Here is a 22,022-nt window from a genome sequence, read left to right on the forward strand (position 1 = left end):
GCAATTCCCATGGGTGCCCATGCACTGCACAAGCGCTGTGGCATCAGAATATTCCCAGGGGGAGTCCTTCATGTGCCACTAGCTAAGCCACACTTCTGGCTCCTTCAGCACAAGGCCTTGGCTGTAGAGCGTCCTGCTGCAATTTCCACATCCAGCCCATTTGCTCCATCTCGGAGGCCGCTGAGGATTATACAAAGTTCATGTGCTTCCTGCTGCTCTCATTTAGGCAAATTTATACGCACTCTCTGGAGGCAGAAATGTGTGCGCTCTTCAGTAACAGTCACTGTGTCTTCCCTTGTCTGCAAGCCATATGATTTAGTGAAATCACTGAGACTGCAGTGCACTGTAGCCTACAATGGCCATGATGCGGTGAGACTCCATTTGAAACAGGCATGCGGAGAGATGTCCAACACAGTATAAAATAATACGTGGACAACGTGGCAGCATAAATGGGAGCAGCCCCATCTCCACAGTTTGTTATTCAGTGCCACCTTTGCAGAAACAAAAATGTTGCCCCAAAGTCCAGCAGAGAACTTGGACGTGGGGAACGACTGTTTTCTCCTTTGGATCTTCAGAAGGTGAAGTGGACAGGTGGGCACACCATATTGAGCACTGTCGTCACGGCAACCCGGGTGATTCATAGCGATGCAAAAAGATCATTTTTAAAGCTTTCTTTCTTTTCCTAACATTTATTATCCCACCAACTAACCCGAAGGGCTCTCACGAGGACTTACACATAGAATACATTTTTTAAAAAGTACATAAAAATGCTAAACATAATTAAAACATCAATCACGGAACACTGGAATATCCACATACAAATCAAGCCAGCAGACACTAATGAAACAGGTTAAATTCTGTAGCAGAACATTTCTGCTTTGGCCCGCAGGCCCTATTCCGCCCTACTCTCCTACGTGTTTCTCCACACCTGGAGGGGCTTTTCCTCCACTCTCACTGTAGCCTGCCACACCAACTGATCATTGTAGGGATTTCCCACTGGGAGGATCAGGACTCCCAGCTTCCCTTCCCAGTTCTGAGGCCTTGCCTCTGTGTCTCCTGCTGCCCAGTGCCTGGTCACCGTGGGGGCAGTTTACCTTGCAAGCCCATGGAGGAATACTCGCTTGCCAACTGCCTGCCTTCCTCCCAGGGCCCTTTTTAAAAATAGCATGTCCGAGATGGAGGTCTACGTGGTACAGAGAACCTCTACATTCAGAGGCACTAAGCCTCTGAATCCCAGTGCCAGGAAGCAACATCAGGGGAAGGCCTTGGCCTCTGTGCCCTGTTGTTGGCCCTCCAGAGAAACTGGTCGGCCCCTGTGTGAGACAGGATGCTGAACTAGATGGACCCTCACTGGTCTCATCCAGCAGGGCTCTTGTGATGTTCTTATGAAGGCCTTGGCCTCTCTGCCCTGTTGTTGGCCCTCCAGAGGAACTGGTTGGCCCATGAGTGAGGCAGGATGCTGGACTAGAGGGACCCTCACTGGTCTGATCCAGCAGGACTCTTCTGGTGTTCTTATCAGGGGAAGGCCTCAGCCTCTGTGCCCTGTTGTTGGCCCTCCAGAGGAACTGGTTGGCCCACTGTGTGAAACAGGATGCTGGATTGGATGGACCCGCACTGGTCTGATCCAGCAGGGCTCTTCTGGTGTTCTTATGAAGGCCTTGGCCTCTCTGACCTGTTGCTGGCCCTCCAGAGGAACTGGTTGGCCACTGTGTGAGACAGGAGGCTCGAATAGATGGACCTTCACTGGTCTGATCCAGCAGGGCTCTTCTGATGTTCTGATCAGGGGAAGGCCTCGGCCTCTCTGCCCTGTTGTCGACCCTCCAGAGGAACTGGTTGGCCACTGTGTGAGACGGGATGCTGGACTAGATGGACCCTCACTGGTCTGATCCAGCAGGGCTCTTCTGGAGTTCTTATGTGGGTTCTGGCTATTGAGTCTGTGAAGAAATGCACGTTCTCCTGGGAGACTGGCAAGGAGTAAAGCCTCTACTGTGCGTTTGAACACCTCCCTGCCCCCACTTTCTCTGGGCAGAGAACAGGCTTACCTCAACCCACCTTCCTACAAATGCTAATAGGTCTAGACAATGGAATGACCAAGCTTCCCCCTTCTCCCCCCCCCCTTCTCTGGGCAGGGATCAGAGTTTGGAGGACTTTAGGATAGAACATCTCCAGGGAAAATCTTCAGGAAGGAAGTGGAGGAAAGGCTTCTCTGACCTGGTTGACCAGGTGGTGGTGGGGAACAGAGATAATAAAAGCTCCTTGCTGAGGGAAGGAGCTCTATTTCTTTGGGATGCTGTGTCCAGGAGAACTCTGGCCTGAGGTGTACAAGCAGGCAGCCATTGACCATGTGCTCGCCTGGGAGAGTTGGAGCAAGCTTGAAGTTAGTGGAATTCTGCAGAGATCTAGAACATATAACCTAAAGATCCTGACCTATATTTTAACAGATGATAGAGCATGTATAGGGAAAGGGACAGGGGATTTGCATTTTTGCCAATTCCTTCTGTATCCCTTGCTCAATCTGGTGCTGTGCTAAAAGTATGTTTGCAAGCATTTTCTTTTTAATAAATATTTTATAACTTTTAATGCTGGTAGTGGTTCCCCTCAGCCACCATGGCTAGTAATTATTGATAGACTTTTACCCTCCATGAATCTATCTAATCCCCTTTTAACACTGTTTATTCCTGTGGCGAATTCCACATTTCATTTACCCTCCCTGCATAATTTTTAACCGTCACAGGTATTAACAACAATAATGATAATAGTCAAAGAACTGATTTTCTTAGCTATGAAAACAGATCTGGGCCGAGCTCCCTCCCTGCGGCAGGACCCACCACCCTAAAGGCCGTGCTTCAAGAGGCCTCTCACTGCCTTGTGGACGGCCAGGGCCCCCGTGCGTGAGCCCACCCCCCACCCCATTCCCAAGATCTTAAAGTGTCCTTCCAAATCCTGTGCTCTCAGACGAGATTACAGCTCCGCGGAGCAGAACGACTGCTGCCTGTTGGGCCTGGAAACGAGCACGGAACCAGGGCAGTGTGATGAAGGCTGCGCCCACAGGCAGGTGTGTAGATGTCCCCCCCCCGCCACGCACACCCATCCCACTGCTGTTGGTGCTGCTGTCGCCATCCCCCCATCCTGTTCCTCCCCCTTTTCTTCATCCTGCTTGCCCAAAAGCACCACCCCAAGAGCCCTTTTGGCAGGGGACTAGAGTTGCCAACCTCCCAGTGGTGTTTTATACAAGAGCTGAAGCACCGCATGTAGTTCACTTACACAGCAGTTGAGAAGAACATCTGAATAATATAAGCAATACATGTGCTTTATGAGAGATACGCTGTATACACCACTGAATTATAATGAACAATGAACATAAGAACATAAGAGACACCAACGTTGGATCAGGCCAATGGCCCATCCAGTCCAACACTCTGTCTCACACAGTGGCCAAAAATACAAGGGGCCATCAGGAGGTCCACCAGTGGGGCCAGGACATTAGAAGCCCTCCCACTGTTGACCCCCCCAAGCACCAAGAATACAGAGCATCCCCTGCCCCAGACTGAGAGTTCCTATCTATCCCTTGTGGCTAATAGCCACAGATGGACCTCTGCTCCATATAAGAACATAAGAGAGGCCAATGTTGGATCAGGCCAATGGCCCATCCAGTCCAAAACTCTGTCTGTCACACAGTGGCCAAAAATACCAGGTGCCCTCAGAAGGTCCAGCAGTGGGGCCGGGACACTAGAAGCCCCTCCCACTGTTGCCCCCACCCCCCAGGCACCAAGAAGACAGAGCATCCCTTGCCCCAGAGTTTCTACCTATACCTTGTGGCTAATAGCCACTGATGGACCTCTGCTCCATATGTTGATCCAATTCATAAGAACATAAGAGGTGCCAATGTTGGATCAGGCCAAAGGCCCATCCAGTCCCACACTCTGTGTCACACAGAGGCCAAAAACACCAGGTGCCCTCAGAAGGTCCAGCAGTGGGGCAAGGAAGCCAGAAGCCCCTCCCACTCTTGACCCCCCCCACACAAGCATGAAGAAGACAGACCATCACAACAATATTTTATTTATTTATTTATCTTTTCGTATTTGTATCCCGCCCATCCCGTGAGTGGGCTCAGGGCGGGTCACATGGTCTCAAATAATACAGTAAGGTTTAAAAAACAATAAAACATTTACATTATAAACATTTAAAATCAGTGGTTATAGCTGCTGGTGAAAGTTCCGACCCATTCATACTGATGGATGTGGCCGGTTGCTGGCAGATGGGTGGCCAGTAGGTGGGAGACAGCAACCTGGGGGGGGGCACATGTGGATGCTCGCTGCCTCAGCCAAAAAGCCTGGCGGAAGAGCTCCGTCTTGCAGGCCCTGTGTAACTGAGGGAGCTCCCGCAGGGCCCTGGTCCCGATGGGGAGCATGCTCCGCCAGGTGGGGTCCAGGGGAGAGAAAGCCCTGGCCCTGGTCGACGCTAGGCGGACGTCTTTGGGGCCAGGGAACACCAGGAGATGTTGATTACAAGAGGGTAAAGCTCCTCTGGGTGTATACGGGAAGAGGCGGTCCCTTAGATAGGTTGGTCCCAGGTCATGTACGGCTTTGAAGGTTATTACCAACACCTTGAAGCGGATCCGGTACTCAACTGGTAACCAATGCAGCTGGCAAAGCACATGCCGAACGTGAGCCCGCACAGGTGTCGACGTCAGCAGGCGTGCCGCCGCATTTTGTACTACCCGTAACTTTACAGGAGTATAACGCTTGAAAGAATTCTCATGGCTTAAAAAAAAATGGCAAAAGGAAGCTTGCCAAACTACAGGGAGCCGGGAACAACATTCCTGTTCCTGTCCTCTTCCTCAGATCTTACAGCTTGGAATATCTGCTTATGAGTCAATCAGTCAGGAAGTATATCAGGAGGACACGGAAGCTCTGTGTTGCTTAGGATTCAGAACATTCAGTTGACAAAAGGGGATCGCCAGTCAAGTTTCTAACGTGGCAACAGCCTGCACAAATTCACAGGTGGTGCTTCTCAGTTGTCGTGTAAGTTTACTATGTGCGGTGTTTCAGCTATGGTATCAAGGCCTTTAACACCATAGTCCTTTTTTGTTGTTGTTATAATAACCTCTCAGTGGTGGCGGGAGATCTCTTGGGGTTGCAGCGGACTCCCAGGCAACACAGACCCCTGGAGAAAATGGCTGCTTTGGAACGTGGACTCTGTGGCTTCACGCCCTGCCAAGCTGCCTCCAAACCCCACCCTCCCCAGGATCCACCCTCCAATCTCCAGGTATTTCCCGAGTGGGAGTTAGCAACCAGTGGGGAACCCCGCAGCCTAGAATCCCTCTTTCCCTTTCCCAGCCGAGGTGCTCCATGACGCTGCCGTGTGAGTTGGTAGGAAAAAGCCCTTGAAAAGGCCATGCGGGGGCGGGGGGGCGCGCAGCAGCGAGCGCCTCTGTGCCGTCTTGAAAGCAGAACGGGGCTCTGCCCCCTCACTCGCCTCGCTGGATTGGTTTGAAGACAAAGGGAAGGTCTCGTGTTGCCCGCAAGCGCTTTCCCACGCATTGCCCCCAACGGACAAGAAGGAGCCCGTCTTTGGCGCTGACCGAATGGAGGGTCTTAAGTATTTCCGTTTCCCACTCACAAAGCCAGAGACTGTGGGGACGTCCCAGCCCCCAAGCCTTAAAGCAGCAGGAAAGCTCCAGTGTGAAATAGGGCTCTAGCTGCCGAGGGGGAGAAGACAGAAGCAGCAGCAGAACACAACGCTTCTCCGGGAGATTTCTGTGCCGCCTCTTCGTGGAACAGTTGCGACCCTGCTCAAGAGAAAAGCGGGTTTTGGCTCACGGCCTGAAAAGTTGGGGCCATGAAAATGTACCTCGGAAGGGTGTCCCACCCAGAAGAGCCCCGGAGGCAGCCATCCACCTCTCCGACGAGGAGGCTGCCCTGGGGGCACCCCCTAGGCCTGCAGTCAGTCGCCCTGCATCAGTGGGTTTTCCCACCATCCAGCACCCGCCGTGTCATGCTGCGCCCGCTCTGATGGCCCCCAGCGTCTGCTAGGAACGGAAAGGCCCAGCGGCTCTCTGGGGCATCCTCTCTGCTGTGCTTACCAGGCAGCCTGCTGCTGCTGCTGATGATGATGCAAGGCCTCCCAGACACTACTGTCTGTGGAGACCCTTCCAAACGATCACACACACACACACACAGCCCTGCCAGTCTCTTGAACTCTTGTGTGCCGCTGCTGCTGCGACATCCCAGATGCATAGCTCCTGTTGACTCCAGAGAGGCCGGAACCTTGCCAGGAGTGGCACGTGACTCTCTCTCCGACAACCTGCCGGCGATGGGGCCAACATGCAATTAAGCATTTCCCCAACGTGGCTGGCGCTGGTGGGAGAGTAATGATTACCTCGCTCGCCTCATTTATCACCAGCCCAAACTGCTGCCTCCTGTTGTGTGCCCATGTGTGTGTGTGTGTGTGGGGGGTGCTCTTCTTGTCGAGGTGCCAGTCAGCCAGGAAGTGCAGGGTGGGGGGCGGGCGGACTGATGGTTCGGTTCAGTAGAATCATAGAACGTTAGAGTTGGAACTGGGACCTTGCAGGTCATCCAGTCCAACCCCCTGCACTCTGCAGGAGCATAGCCGAAAGATAGCCCTACAACATACCCGAAAGAGGGTCACCCAGCCTCCGCTTGAAAACATCCAGCAAAGGAGCATCCACCACCTCCCGAGGCAGACTGTTCCACTGCTCAACCCCTCTTACCATTAGGAAGTTTCTCCTGATATTTAGCCGGTAACGAGTGCCTTGTGATTTCCACCCATTTGATCTAGTCTTGCAATCCGGAGCAAGAGAGAATAGATCCGCTCCATCTTCTACATGACAGCCCTTCAAATATTTGAAGACGGCAATCATGTCCCCTCTAAGCCTTCTCTTTCCCAGGCTAAACAGACCCAACTCCTTCAGCCTTTCCTCGTAAGACTTGGATCCCAACCCTCTCACCATCCTGGATGCCATCAACGTTGTCTACTCAGACTGACAGTGGCTCTCCAGGGTCTCAAGCAAAGGTCTCTCCCATCACCTCCTGGCTGGTCCAGTTAACTGGAGATGCTTCCAGGGACTGAACCTGGGACCTCCTGCCTGCCAAGCAGAAGCTCTTCCCCTGAGCCACAGCGTGAGCGCGTGCTCGGAGGCACTATTTACCCCCATACAAGTTGTTCTTGCTCGTCTTGGGCATTCCAAACAGGCATGGGATTAAGCCCTGAGCCATCCCCTTGAGGAAGGAAGGGGCAGAAAGCCAGTATTACCTGGCACAAGTTGGAAGCTGCAGGCATCTGAACCAAGCTCTTGCATGGTCTGAAAGGCCGTTTGAGGGCTGGGCGTACCTCAGGGGCCGTTATCGCAATTGGCCTGGGACCTTCTGCATGCCAAGCAGAACCTCTGCCACTGAGCCACAGTCATAGAATCTGTTGGAGGGCTGCCTGGGATGAGCCAGGAGGCACCAGGGCAGGAATGAGTCATGTTCTGCAGTCGCAAGCAGGCTCAAGTGCTCAGCCTTTGTTGCGAAGACCGGCTTGAGTGAGCGGCACCTTCGAGGTTCTCGTCTCATCCCATGGCTTCTCAGCTCCCCAGGGGGGCTCTGGAACAGTGGGTTTCCTCTGCCAGGGAGCTGAGGGCAAGCGCCGAGCCCATAGAATAATGGAATGTTAGAGTTGGAATTGGGATCTTGCAGATCATCTAGTCCAACCCCCTGCACGCTGCAGGAGCAGAACCAAAAGAGAGCCCTACAACATACCCAAAAGAGGGTCGTCCAACCTCCGCCTGAAAACGTCCAGCGAAGGAGCATCCACCACCTCCCGAGGCAGTCTGTCCCACTGCTCAACCACTCTTACATTAGGAAGTTTCTCCTGATATTGAGCCGGTATCGACTCCCTTGTAATTCCCACCCATTAGATTGAGTCTTGCAATCCGGAGCAAGAGAGGATAGATCCGCTCCGTCTTCTACATGATGGTCCTTCAGATATTTGAAGACTGCAATCCTGACCCCTCTAAGCCTTCTCTTTCCCAGGCTACAGAGTCCCTCCCCTTCTGGGTGTAGGCGGGGGGGGGGGGGCTGTGGGCTCCGTGCCTTGCTTGGGGTCTTCCCAAAGGCTGACCGGCCCCCTCTGCCAACTGCTTGCTGAGCTCCTTGGTCTGACCCAGCAGGGCAGGTTTTAGAGGACAGGATGGGGCTCAGTCACCACGCGTGGGCTGGATGCCTTGAAATGAAATCCCAAACATCGCATCGCTGTTCAGCTGAGAAGGGGATAAATGCGTCAAGTTGCCACGACAACAGAGAGGCAGCCTGTGCGTTTCGGAGAGGGACATCGCTTATGGGGAGCGAAGAGCAGATCCGGTCCGGTCCTTTCCTGGCTTGACAAGGGCTGTCTTGGCACAATGGGAAGCCTCTCGCCCTGTTCCTGGGTGGCGGCTCCAGCGGCTCAGTGCGGTTTCATGTTTAACGCCACGAGGAGGTGGCGTAGTAGACCCAAACAGCACAGCCATACAGCCCTCCCCTCCATGGGCTGCCTCACACTACCAGTTTGGAGAGCCAGTTTGTTGTAGTGGTTAAGTGCACGGACTCTGATCTGGGAGAGCCGGGTTTGATTCCCCACTCCTCCTCCACTTGCACCTGGCTGGATGACCTTGGGCAAGCCATAGTTCTGATAAGAGCTGTCCTTGAAAAAGAGCAGTTTCTGTCAAGAGCTCTCTCAGCCCCACCTCCCTCCCAGGGTGTCTGTTGTGGGGAGGGGAAGGGAAAGGAGCTTGTAAGCCGCTCTGAGACACCTTTGGGTAGTGAAGGACCATGGGGTCTAAATCCAATCTCTTCTCTTCTTCTACCAGAGCGTAGGTGGGGGCAATGTGGGTGAATGCTCCCCGTGTCTCTTTTCTACCCTCCCAGCACCTGGAAGCCAAGTCGGACACAGAGACAGTTCCCCGCTCACCCCCTCCTGGATGCGCAGGGTGGGGTTTGGGGCGGAACCATTTAATTGCATGGGCCCCCGCCTGCAGTGGGACATGGCACATTCCCAGGAGCGCTGTACCATGGGATGTTTCTGAGATGTGCTGGCCGACTCCTGTTTGAGCCAGTCTGGTGTGGTGGTTAAGTGCGCAGACGCTAATCTGGGAGAGCCGGGTTTGATTCCCCACTCCTCCTCCACTTGCACCTGGCTGGGTGACCTTGGGCAAGCCGTAGTTTTGTCAGAGCTGTTCTTGAAAAAAGAGCCATTTCTGTCAGAGCTCTCTCAGCCCCACATACCTCACAGGGTGTCTGTTGTGAGGAGGGGAAGGGAGAGGAGATTGTAAGCCGCTCTGAGACACCTTTGGGTAGTGAAGGGCCATGGGGTATAAATCCAATCTCTTCTACTCTGTTCCTTTTTGATGCTGGTTTTTGTCCCGGGGGTGTTGTTGCTGTTCTTATTGTGGTTGCAGAGAGAGAAGCATAAAGACATTTTAAGCTAACCCATGCACAATAAACATGTTCCATAGGACATTATGCTTCCACTGCCGGATTTATGGGGGCTGACATTTGTATTAATTATGTCTGCTTCCCGTTCCATGGCTGTGTTACCTGTATTCAGCGTGTGGAGCTTTTGTTTTTTAAATGCATTGGAAATGAAACATTTTCCCCCGTGTCCCTGGAAACGAAGTTCCCTTTGCCTTTTTACAGCAAAAGTTTCTTTCTTTCCTGGACACGGACTAGGCTCCGGGCCTCTCTGTGGGCTGAGCACCCATACAATTGTATAGGGGGATACCCTGAGGAGGGTATCCCCTCCTGAGCGCAGGTCAGTGCCAAACAGAGCCAAGCCAAGGCCCAGGGTACTGCCAACCCACCCAGACTAGAAGAGGCAGGGCCACAGATGGCCAGAGCACATCTGGATGTGGCCCTGGGGTCAGTGACCTTAGCAGTTACTTGTGGAGAACCTCAGAAGAGCCCTGCTGGATCAGACCAGTGAGGGTCCATCCAGTCCAGCATCCTGTCTGACATAGTGGCCAACCAGTTCCTTTGGAGAGCCAACAACAGGGCAGAGGGGCTGAGGCCTTCCCCTGATAAGGACACCAGAAGAGCCTTGCTGGATCAGACCAGTGAGGGTCCATCTAGTCCAGCATCCTGTCTCACACAGGGGCCAACCAGTTCCTCTGGAGGGCCAAGAACAGGGCAGAGAGGCCGAGGCCTTCATAAGAACCTCAGAAAAGCCCCACTGGATCAGACCAGCCGTCCATCTAATTCAGCACCCTGTCTAACATAGTGGCCAACCAGTTCCTATGTAGGGCCAACAACAGGGCACAGAGGCTGAGGCCTTCATTAGAACATAAGAAGATCCCTGCTGGATCAGACCAGTGAGGGTCCATCCAATCCAGCATCCTGTCTCAGACAGCCACCAAACAGTTCCTCTGGAGGGCCAACAACAAGGCAGAGAGGCTGAGGCCTTCCCCTGATGTTGCCTCTTGGCTCTGGGATGCAGAAGTTTATTGCCTCTGAATGTGGACATTCCCCTCAGTCACCATAGCTACCCTGTTTCCCCGAAAATAAGACCTACCCCAAAAATAAGCCCTAGCAGGATTTCTATGCATTTGTGGTATACGCCCTAGTGTGTCTTCTTGAGAAAAAATAAATATAAGACAGTGTCTTATTTTCGGGGAAACACGGTAGTAGCCACTGATAGAATTCTTTTCCATGCATCTATCTAATCCCCTTTTAAAAGCTGTTTATTCCTGTAGTCATCCTGCAGCCAATTCCACATTTTAATCACTCTCTGTGTAAAGAAGTATTTCCTTTTGTCCGTCCTGAACCTCCTGCCCATCAGCTTCATCGGATGTCCTCGAGTTCCCATTTTGGGAGAGGGAGAATAATTTCTCTTTGTTGGCTCTCTGCGTCCCATGCATAACTTTATAAACCTCTCTCATGTCACCCCTTAGTTGTCTCTTTCCCAAACCGAAAAGTCCCAGACTCTTCTTCAGACTCTGCTCCCAGGGAAGGGGCTCCAACTCCCTAATTGTCTTGGTTGCCTTCCTCTGTACTCTTCCCAGCTCTGCCGTGTCCTTTTGGGGATACGGGGACCAGAGCACCACACCGTGTTCCAAGTGAAGCCACACCATAGATCTATACAGGGGCATGACGATAGCGGCCGTTTTCTTCTCCATCCTTTTCCTAATAGTCCCCAACGTAGAGTTTGCCCTTTTCACTGCAACAGGACACTGGGTTGACACTTCCATCAGGCACTCCACTACAGCCCCAGCAATGAACACTTCTCCGAAAACTGGAGTGCGCAGGGCAGAAATAGCATGGCTGGCTTCAACACCTGGACATTTCTCTCACCCTCTCGTGACTGTTTTGGCCTGCTTTGCTGCAAACCCCCCCCCCCCATTACAGGAGCCCCACCAGCCCCCCCCCCCCGCACCTTTCACAGGGAGAAGAGCAGTTTTTGCCAAGAGCTCTCTCAGCCCCGCCGACCTCCCATGGTGTCTGTTGTGGGGAGGGGAAGGGAGAGGAGTTTGGGGTAGTGGTTAAGTGCACGGACTCTAATCTGGGTTTGGTTCCCCACTCCTCCACTTACACCTGGCTGGATGACCTTGGGCAAGCCACAGTTCTGACAAGAGCTGTTCTTGAAAAAGAGCAGTTTCTGTCAGAGCTCTCTCAGTCCCTCCTTCCTCACAGGGTGTCTGTTGTGGGGAAGGGAAGGGAAGGGAAAGGACTTTGTAAGCCACTCTGAGAGCCAGTTTGGTTTTGTGTTGAAGTGCATGGACTCTAATCTGGGAGAACCGGGTTTGATACCCCACTCCTCCACATGCAGCTGCTGGTGTGACCTTGGGTCAGTCGCAAGTTCCTTCAGAGCTGTTCTCTCCAGGGCAGTTCTCGGAAGTGCTCTCTCAGCCCCACCTGCCTCACAGGGTGTCTGTTGTTGGGAGGGGAAGGGAAAGGAGTCTGTAAGCCGCTCTGAGACACCTCTGGGTAGTGAAGGGCGGGGTATAAATCCAAATCTCCTCTTCTTCTTCAGCTATGGGAAATGATAGTTTCAGAGGGAAGCTGGGCTGGTCTGTGGTAAAATAGCCACATTTGAGTCCAGAAGCACCGTAGAGATTAATTTTTTTGGGGGGAGGATATGACCTTTTGAGAGTCAAAGCGCCCCGCGTCAGAGAGGCGTGGGCGTGGAGACCCCAGAGTCCTTGCATCCTGCTCAGACGGTGGGACAGGTGCTGCAAAGAAAGGAGTCTGGATGTAGAGACGTAAGACAAAATATAATCAGCATCCCCCACCCACCCTTCTTTAATCAAGCTGATCACGCTCTGCATTGTACCTCTGCATCCTGACTCGGAAGCTAAAAAAAATCTTGCAGTTCTCTGAGATGCACCTGGACTCTCATCCAGCTATGGAAAACAAACTTCTGCCTGTGGAGGAGTGGGGTCCCCTGTACCTGGGTACTTTTCGACTCTGGAACTGAAGGCCTTTATGCTCCCATGGGGGCCCCTTTTTGGATGGCTCTCCAGTACAGCCAGGGCTATTGTTGGGCAGGAACGCACAGGAACGGAGTTCCGGCTGGCTCCCAAGTTGGCCACGCCCAGCAGGAACTCATTCGCAAAACAGGCCACACCATAATAGGCCACACCCAACAGCAGGAACTCATTAGGATTGGCTACATTAGGGGTATGTGGCCTAACATGCAAAGGAGTTCCTGCTCCAAAAAAAGCCCTGGGTTTTGACAACAAACAAGGTCAACAGAATAAGAAGCAAAAGGTGGGTGTGGCTGGATGACCACACTCCCGGTAACACGGGGGTGTGGCCTAATATGCTAATGAGCTGTGATGTCATGGGTGTGGCCTCGTATGCTAATGAGTTCCTGCTGGGCTTTTTCTACAAAAAAAGCCCTGAGTACAGCAAATGCAAAGCTGCATCCAGCTTCTCCCAAGTGTTGAGGGTCCGCAGTCCCTGCCCTGTGTGGTGTCTTTGCTGGCTTGCTGTTCAAAGCTCTGATCCCACGAGCGGTTCTGTCCCCTGCCCCGCCCTCTCACACCTGTCGAGAAGACCCCCTTCCACATCAGTAGTGTGTCCACAATCATGGGCCAGGTTGTTAATTCAAAGTGCGTTGGAGTTAACTGACGGCCCCAAGGCCTCCTGAAGAGCATGGTTGTCTTGCCTCTCTCCCTGCCTGGGGGGCGGTGCTGCCGGTCACTGAGGGCCTCTCTGTTTCTCCCTTGCAGTGCCTTTTAGAGAGACTCCCAGCTACACGAAGAGGAGACGGCTCATCGGGGTGGGCGGCCTCTCCTCCCCCCGCCTGCTGCAGCGGTCCGCGAGCGACAACAACTTGAAGGCCGAGAGCCGCCCGTCCTACTCTCCGGTGCCCTCGCTCCGCAGCCTGCCCCAACAGCTGCTGGCTCAGATGCAGGAAGTGGCTGTCGGGGCGGGGGTGGGGGACAGTAGCCTAGTGAGCACGAGCAGCTCCCGGAGCGCCCACAGCCGCTCCCCGTCGCTGCAGCGCGTGCAGGAAGAGAAGGAGGCCGACGCCCACACCCTCAGGAGGATCAGCCGCAGCAAGGCCAGGTAAGGAGAGCCCGCCCCCACCCGGGGGGCTTCGCCCAGCAGCTGCCTGCCCTTCCCGGCTGGCTTAGCTGCCTCCGTCCTGGGGGGCACAGGGAAGCACCGGCAGCCGCTGGTCTCTGTCGTCGTCGTCGTGGCGGCCTGGTGGCCGGGTAGACCAAGTTGCACAGCCTGGGGGTCCCGCAGGGTTGGCTTTTGGCAGGTGCTGGGCAGTGTTCCCTCTAAGCCAGTTTGGTGTGGTGGTGAAGTGTGCGGACTCTAATCTGGGAGAACCGGGTTTGATTCCCCACTCCTCCACTTGCAGCTGTTGGATGACCTTGGGTCAATCACAAGCTCTGGCACAGCTGTCCTTGAAAAAGAGCAGTTTGTGTCAGAGCTCTCTCAGCAGCCCCGCCTGCCTCACAGGGTGTTGTCTGTTGTGGGGAGGGGAAGGGAAAGGAGTCTGTAAGCCGCTCTGGGACTCCTTTGGGTAGTGAAGGGTGGGGTATAAATCCAATCTCTTCTTCTTCTTCTTAAGCAGAGTTACTGTGAGGTAGCTCACAGTTCTTTAGCCTCCGGCTCACACATTTTTTTGTCTGAGCTCAGGAAGGAGGGCTCCAGAGCAAACCAATTTAGGCAGTAGCCAAATTGCTGACTCTCAACTTTCATGCCAGTAGCTCACGAGGTAGAATTATTTCTGTTCGCAAGACTCCATGGCTTAGAGGGAGCACTGGTGCTGGGGTTGGCGGACTCTTGGCCCTGCAATGCTGGACAGCTCCCTGCTCGCTGGCTCTCTCTGGGACTCGGCAGCTCTACCAATGGCGCCTCTGAGAACCGGAGAGCTGTCCAGGGTCCTGGAAGCAGGCCACCAAGCGCGCACCCTGTGTGCTCCCCTGGCAGGGCCACTGGCTCCCTCCCCTCCCCCTTTGCCCTGCTGGTGTCAGGCTTTGCTGCCGTGCGCCCCTCGCAGGGCTCGTGGTTGGCATGGTGCCGGCAACCACGTGTAGACCGACCGTGATGCACGGCTGGCAGGCCGCACAGCCGAGGACAGTCAACGAGTCGCTCTTGGCTGCTCCTGGCTGACTACCCCTGCTTCAGAAGGTCCCCCCACCTCCCTGGGTCTCCCTGCTTGTATCCTGCAAGGCCTCCGCTTTGTTGTTGTGTGGCATGTCTGTGTGGTGGGAGAATGTGAACGAACGCGAGGACGCAGGCGGTGCCAGTTTGGGGAGTCCTGCCGGCTCTTCTCCGAGCCCTAGGCAAAGATGCAGGCCACCTGGCTCCACACAAGCCCTGAGTCTCAGGGAGGAAGCTGGACTATAATGAAGTCAACACAGAGACGTTCCTGTTCGTAGGAGGTGGGGGAGGACTGGCTTGTGTGTGGAGGGGACGGAGAAGACCCTTTCTTTGGGGGATGTGTTTGTAGGAACTTTGGAGGAGGCTCTTTGGAAGCCCCTGGCTCCCTTCGTGCCTGCTTCGCCTCTTTGCTCTTCTGCCACGGTGCCCCCGTTAGGGGTGCCATTTGCCAGGCCAGGCTTTTCCTGGTTGAGGCTCGTACAACAAGCCTGCTGCAACCCTCAGCTACAGCAGTCGTCTGCCAAGATCAGGGGCATTACCCTGACCTTCGCTTTCAGTGGCTTGTATTGGAGGGGGGGGTCCACACTGAGCCGTGCACTTGGGTCGGGCAGGGCATTCGTCTCCGAATGGGGATCTGGCAGGGAGTGGAATGGCGTGGCAGAAACCGCCTTCCCGCCCCGGCTCTGCCCCACATATGGGATCTTGCGGGGCTCTGGGTTGGCCTGGTGTTGGCTCTGGAGAGGCCATCCTTGGCTGTCTCCTCCTGGGGGGGGGTTGCTGCTCAGAGGGTCTTCCCGCCGCCAGCCCCACGCTGGGCTCCATTGCAGCACTGAGCCCTGCAGCCAGGAGGAGGGACCTGGCTTTTTGCTCCAGAGGTTTTCTGTGTGAATGTTCCGGTACTGCCACAGGAGGTGGCGGCAGCTACAAGCATGGACAGCTTCAAGAGGAAATTAGATAGGCATATGGAGCAGAAGTCCATCCATGGCTATTAGTCACCAGGTATAGGTTCTTCAGAGGACAGCGGAAAACAGGAGGGCCTGGCGAGATCTTGTCCATGGGGTCGCGAAGAGTCGGACTCGACTGTGCGACTGAACAACAACATAGGTAGGAACTCTCGGTCTGGGGCAAGGGATGCTCTGTATTCTTGGTGCTTGGGGGGGGGAAGGTGACAGTGGGAGGGCTTCTGGTGTCCTGGCCCCCCTGCTGGACCTCCTGAGGGCACCTGGTATTTTTGGCCACTGTGTGACACAGTGTTGGACTAGATGGGCCATTGGCCTGATCCAACACTGGCTTCTCTTATGTTCTTATATGAAGCTGAGGTCCATCAGTGGCTGTTAGCCACAAGGTATAGATAGGAACTCTCGGTCTGGGGCAAGTGATGCTCTGTATTCATTGGTGTTCGGGGGGGGGGGCAACAGTGGGAGGGACTTCTAGTGTCCTCTGGCCCCACTGCTGGACTTCCTGATGGCCCCTGGTGTTTTTGGCCAGAGTGTTGGACTGGATGGGCCACTGGCTGATCCAACATTGGCTTCTCTTATGTTCACAAATCTCTTCCCTGGGCCAAAGGTGACGGCTGCCATGTCACACCTCCCTTCCTTTTCCTCACCTGCTCCTTATCTATGGAGCTCCTGGTCAGCAGACAGCCCCTCCTGCTCTAAGAAACGCTACCGGGCAGGCCACTGTTCACCTGCCTCTTCCAGTGGGGTGAGGTCTCAGCCTCTGTCCGTCCCCGTCTCCCCCCCCCCCCGGTGTCTGTGGGCAGGCCACTTGGCTGTGCACCGTTCCTTCCGTCTGCAGGCTCCTGTGTCTTCTTTTTGATCTTTCCTCCAGAAATCATGGCGATTAGCAAGGCCTGGGGAGGCCCCGACCCACCCACCCCCCTTGGCCCTCCTCTGCACACTTCACAGTCTGTCCAGGAGGTGGTGATCTGATAGGTCTTCGCCCTCGGTTGCCAGCATATTCACACCATAACTTCCACCTGAGAAGCAAAGTGCGAGCGGCCACCTCCGTCCCCTTGGTTTTGGCTCCTGTGCTGCAGAGAGAGGGAGGGGGTGATAGGGGAAGGCAGCTCAAGGGGCTGGCCCCTGTGGGTCAGCAGAGGGGGCCTGGGGCAAGTGGGAGAGTGGGCACCTGCCTCCCTCCAGGGGCGGGCACCGAGCAGAGGAGGAGGCAGGGCCCCGGTTTCAAGGAGTCAAGCACAAGGTCCTTCTTGCTGAAGGAAGCGGCCGGCGTGAGAAGAACCCTCCCTGACGCGGAGACAAGAACAGACCTTATTTCTTTATCAATCAAACTCTTTTGTTTCCCTTCCCAGCCACCCAGTACTCCTTACAATCCTCATGTTACACAAAAGAGAGGAAGGGGGCTCCTGCAACACTGGGCCCTGAAAAGGGCATCAGGCAGCTGTTACACGCGTATATGTGTAGTTGCCTTATGCTGAGTCAGACCTTTGGTCCATCGAGGTCAGCACTGTCTGCTCAGACTGGCAGCGGCTCTTCAGGGTCTCAGGCAGACAGGGGTCTTTCACATCACTTACCTCGATTCCTTTCACTGGGGATGCTGGGGCTTGAACCCGGGACCTTCTGCATGCCAAGCAGTTGCTCTACCACTGAGCCACGGTCCCTCTTGACAGCTCTCCAGGGTCTCAGGTGGAGGTCTTCCCCATCACCTCCTGCCTGGTCCTTTTTAACTGGAGATGCCACCAGGGATTCAACCCGGGACCTTCTGCATGCCAAGCAGTTGCTCTACCACTGAGCCACGGTCCCTCTTGACAGCTCTCCAGGGTCTCAGGTGGAGGTCTTCCCCATCACCTCCTGCCTGGTCCTTTTTAACTGGAGATGCCACCAGGGATTCAACCCGGGACCTTCTGCATGCCAAGCAGTTGCTCTACCACTGAGCCACGGTCCCTCTTGACAGCTCTCCAGGGTCTCAGGTGGAGGTCTTCCCCATCACCTCCTGCCTGGTCCTTTTTAACTGGAGATGCCACCAGGGATTCAACCCGGGACCTTCTGCATGCCAAGCAGTTGCTCTACCACTGAGCCACGGTCCCTCTTGACAGCTCTCCAGGGCAGTGTTCCCTCTAAGCTGAGTTAGTGTGAGCTGGCTCACAGTTTTTTAGCCTCCGGCTCACACATTTTTGTCTTAGCTCGGGAAGGATGGCTCTAGAGCAAACTAATTTATGTAGCAGCCAAATCGCTCGCTCACAACTTTAATGTCCGTAGCTCACAAAGTAGAATTTTTGCTCACAGGACCCCACAGCTTAGAGGGAACATTGCTCCAGGGTCAGGTGCAGGTGGAAGAAGGCACCCCTTTCCAGTGGTTCAGATGGGAGGGTGTGTGAGCGAGGGGAGGCTCTCCCAGCCAGCCCAGATATGAAGGCCTCAACCTCTCTGCCCTGTGGTTGGCCTTCCAGAGGACCTCGTTGACCTCTCTGTGAGACAGGAGGCTGGACTAGAGGGACCCTCACAGGTTGGATCCAGCAAGGCTGCTCTTATGAACTAGATGGACCCCCACAGGTCTGATCCAGCAGGGGTCTTCTGATGTTATTATGAAGACTTCAGCTTTTATGCCCCATTGTTTATCCTTCAGAGGAACTGGTTGGCCACAGGATGCTGGCCTAGATGGTCCATTGGTCTGATCCAGCAGGGCTCTTCTTATGTTTTTATGAAGGACTCGGCCTCTGTGCCCTGTCTGTGGGCCCTCCAGAGGAACTGGTCAGCCACTGTGTGAGACAGGATGCTGGACTAGATGGACAGTGAGTCTGATCCAGCAGGGCTCTTCTGATGTTACTATGAAGACTTCAGCTTTTATGCCCCATTGCTTGTCCTCCAGAGGAACTGGTTGGCCACAGGATGCTGGAATAGATGGACCACTGGTTGGATCCAGCAGGGCTCTTCTGATGTTCTTATGAATGTCTCGGCCTCTATGTCCTGTGGTTGGCCCTCCAGAGGAACTGATTGGCCCCTGTGAGAGACAGGAGGCTGGACTGGATGGATCACTGGTCAGATCCAGCGGGGCTCTTCTGATGTTCTTATGAAGGCCTCGGTTGGCCCCTGTAAGAGACAGGAGGCTGGAGTAGAGGGACCCTCACTGGTCTGATCCAGCAAGGCTGCTCTTATTATTCTTATGTTCTTAGTGGTCTTTCTACCTGTTGAGAATGAGAGGAAAGGAACTCAGCCGCCCACCTCACAGCCTGCCATCCGGTTCCCAGCGGGACAGCCTCCTCCCGACAGATCCGCCCCCTTTTTGCCTCCTGCCTTTCCACGACTCGCTGGATTAAATACAAAAGATATTGTCTCGGTGTCTCTCCTCTGTAGTCTGTGAGCTAAGTGGTTGCTAAGACTCTCTTGCAGATCTTAGCAACCAAATCAGCCTTATGAGCGATGGAGTGAGGAGAGAGTGGAGGCCGTTCGGCCCCCAGGAGCGCTTGAAAGGCAGGAGGCAAAGCGCTGAGTCACCCAGAACCCTTCCTGCGGCCTGGCGATACGTTCCGTGCCACTTGGAAACCCACGTCCCGCTTTTCAAAGGACAGGCTTTATGTGGCCCCGTTTCAGTCCTGTACACCGCCTGTTAAAAGATGGACGGGAAAGACCTCTCTTTGCCAGGGACCTTGGAGAGCGGCACCATGACTTCTGGATCCAGGCAGTTCTGAATGTTCATCCAGATCACAAATAAAAGGTGGTTCCCTTGGCCCGCCTGGCTTCTTTTTCTCTTGCGAGGCACAGGGATTTGGGTAACAATCTTTGGGACTATGAAACAAGGCCTGGCCCCACTGCTGGACCTCCTGATGGCACCTGGTATTTGTGGCCACCGTGTGACACAGAGTGTTGGACTGGATGGGCCATTGGCCTGATCCAACACTGGCTTCTCTTATGTTCTTATGTCTGGGGCAAGGAATGCTCTGTCTTCTTGGTGCTGGGGGGGGGGCAAAAGTGGGAGGGGCTTCTAGTGTCCTGGCCCCACTGGTGGACCTCCTGATGGCCCCTGGCGTTTCTGGCCACCGTGTGACACAGAATGTTGGACTGGATGGGCCATTGGCCTGATCCAACATTGGCTTCTCTTATGTTCTCTTATGTTCTTAAGGAGAATTCCTTCCGCTGAGTCAGTTAGCTTGAGAGTCACCTGCACAGCTGAGCAGAGTTGCCATGGACCTGCCCTCAGACCCCCACACACACACACACGGAGGAGTAAGCCAGATGTTCGGTTGCCTGGAGTGGGTGTTTCCAGCCGTTCTTGCGGTGGGAATTCCTTGTCAGGGTGCAGGAGGCCCACCAGGGAAGGAGTCGCTTGCTTGCTGTTACAGCACACCTGAAGCACGGGGCCAGGCAGAGGGGGCTTTCTGGGTTCTAGGCCCCCCCCCACTAGAATGGGGAGAGATGGTGCTGAATTCGGGGAGGGGGGGCTGGATAGTTGCTTCCTCCAGTTCTAACTCTTGGGAAGAACTGCTCCCTCTCCCCGACAAAAACAAAATGCATTTAAGCCCCCCAGGACCCGCTGCTTCGTTTTTCTTCTTCCTGGAGGGCTTCTGCAAGCCAATCCCCTCCCTCTTCTGCTTTATTACAACAGCCAACAAAACCTGGGGATTGTATTTTTAATATTCTCTGATCATCCCTGGAGGCTCTCTACTCACATCTTTCCCCGCCGTTGGCTGTTTGTCAGTGTGTTTGTATTAGTCAAATGAATCAGCTTCTTCCTCTCAACTTACCCCCCCCCCCGCAATGATGTGTTGCATTCCTCGGAGAGGTCTTAGTGCTTTGGACTGGGCTACATATGGGCACACATGAACACATGAAATTGCCTTCTAAAAGAAAAAGAGACTGGATTTATACCCCGCCCTTCACTACCTAAAGGTGTCTCAGAGCAGTTTACAAACTCCTTTCCCTCCCCCTCCCCACAACAGGCACCCTGTGAGGTAGGCCGGGCTGAGAGAGCTCTTTCAAGGACTGCTCTTGAGAGAACAGCTCTTATCAGAACTACGGCTTACCCATAGTCATCCAACCAGGTGCAAGTGGAGGAGTGGGGAATCAAACCCGGCTCTCCCAGATTAGAGTCCGTGCACTTAACCACTACACCAAACTGAAAGACAGCCCTACAACATACCCGAAAGATGGTCGTCCAGCCTGCGCTTGAAAACGTCCAGTGAAGGAGCGTCCACCACCTCCCGAGGCAGACTGTTCCACTGCTCAACCACTCTTACCGTTAGGAAGTTTCTCCTGATATTTAGCCAGCATTGACTCCCTTGTAATTTCCACCCATTAGATCTAGTCTCTGCGATCTGGAGCAAGAGATAATAGATCCCAGGGGTTGGGTGGGGTGTTCTTGGCCTTGTGTGGTTGAGGGGTCAGCGGGGGAGAGACAGCAAAGCTGTTGTTAGCTGGGATGCTCCCCTTGGAGACAGACAGAGGGAGAGGGAGAGAGAGAGAGACCCATTGTAGAACTGGCTTTCTGTTAAATATGCAGGCAGGGCAAAGCTAGAGGCCCCCTTGTCCAGGGTAACAGATTTGGTACTGCAGGTCAGATTAGATGGATGGACAGACGGACCGACAGACAGACAGACAGAATGATAGATAGATAGAGAGATAGAGAAATAGATAGAGAGATAGATAGATAGATAGATAGATAGATAGATAGATAGATAGATAGATAGATAGAGATAGATGATGGATGGATGGATGGATGGATGGATGGATGGATGGATGGATGGATGGATGGATGGATGGATGGATGGATGGATGGATGGATGGATGGATGGATGGATGGATGGATGGATGGATGGATGGATGGATGGATGGATGGATGGATGGATGGATGGATGGATGGATGGATGGATGGATGGATGGATGGATGGATGGATGGATGGATGGATGGATGGATGGATGGATGGATGGATGGATGGATGGATGGATGGATGGATGGATGGATGGATGGATGGATAGATAGATAGATAGATAGATGGATATGGATAGATAGATGGATAGATGGATAGATGGATAGATAGATGGATGGATGGATGGATTGGATAGATTGGATAGATTGGATTGATAGGATAGATAGGATAGATTAGATAGATGGATGGATGGATGGATGGATGGATGGATGGATAGATAGATAGATAGATAGATGGATTGGATGGATGGATTGGATGGATGGATTGGATGGATGGATTGGATGGATGGATTGGATGGATTGGATGGATTGGATAGATTGGATAGATGGATAGATTGGATAGATGGATAGATTGGATAGATGGATAGATTGGATAGATGGATAGATTGGATAGATGGATAGATTGGATAGATGGATAGATTGGATAGATGGATAGATTGGATAGATGGATAGATTGGATAGATGGATAGATTGGATAGATGGATAGATTGGATAGATTGGATAGATAGATGGATAGATGGATAGATGGATAGATAGATGGAT

At 53.7% G+C, this 22,022-nt stretch overlaps 1 protein-coding gene across 1 annotated transcript in view; it reads left to right on the forward strand.

Moving 5' to 3' along the window:
• SHANK3 (SH3 and multiple ankyrin repeat domains 3) overlaps positions 1–22,022 on the forward strand; it is a 368,789-nt gene that overhangs the window by 119,458 nt on the left and 227,309 nt on the right. The window contains exon 10 of the mRNA XM_015420662.1: positions 13,208–13,547. Within this exon, the coding sequence (XP_015276148.1) occupies positions 13,208–13,547 (340 nt within the window). The remainder of the gene's footprint in view (positions 1–13,207; positions 13,548–22,022) is intronic.

The sequence above is a fragment of the Gekko japonicus genome, unplaced genomic scaffold (genome assembly GCF_001447785.1).
Source record: "Gekko japonicus isolate JY-2015 unplaced genomic scaffold, Gekko_japonicus_V1.1 scaffold1201, whole genome shotgun sequence".
NCBI classification, from domain to species: domain Eukaryota; kingdom Metazoa; phylum Chordata; class Lepidosauria; order Squamata; family Gekkonidae; genus Gekko; species Gekko japonicus.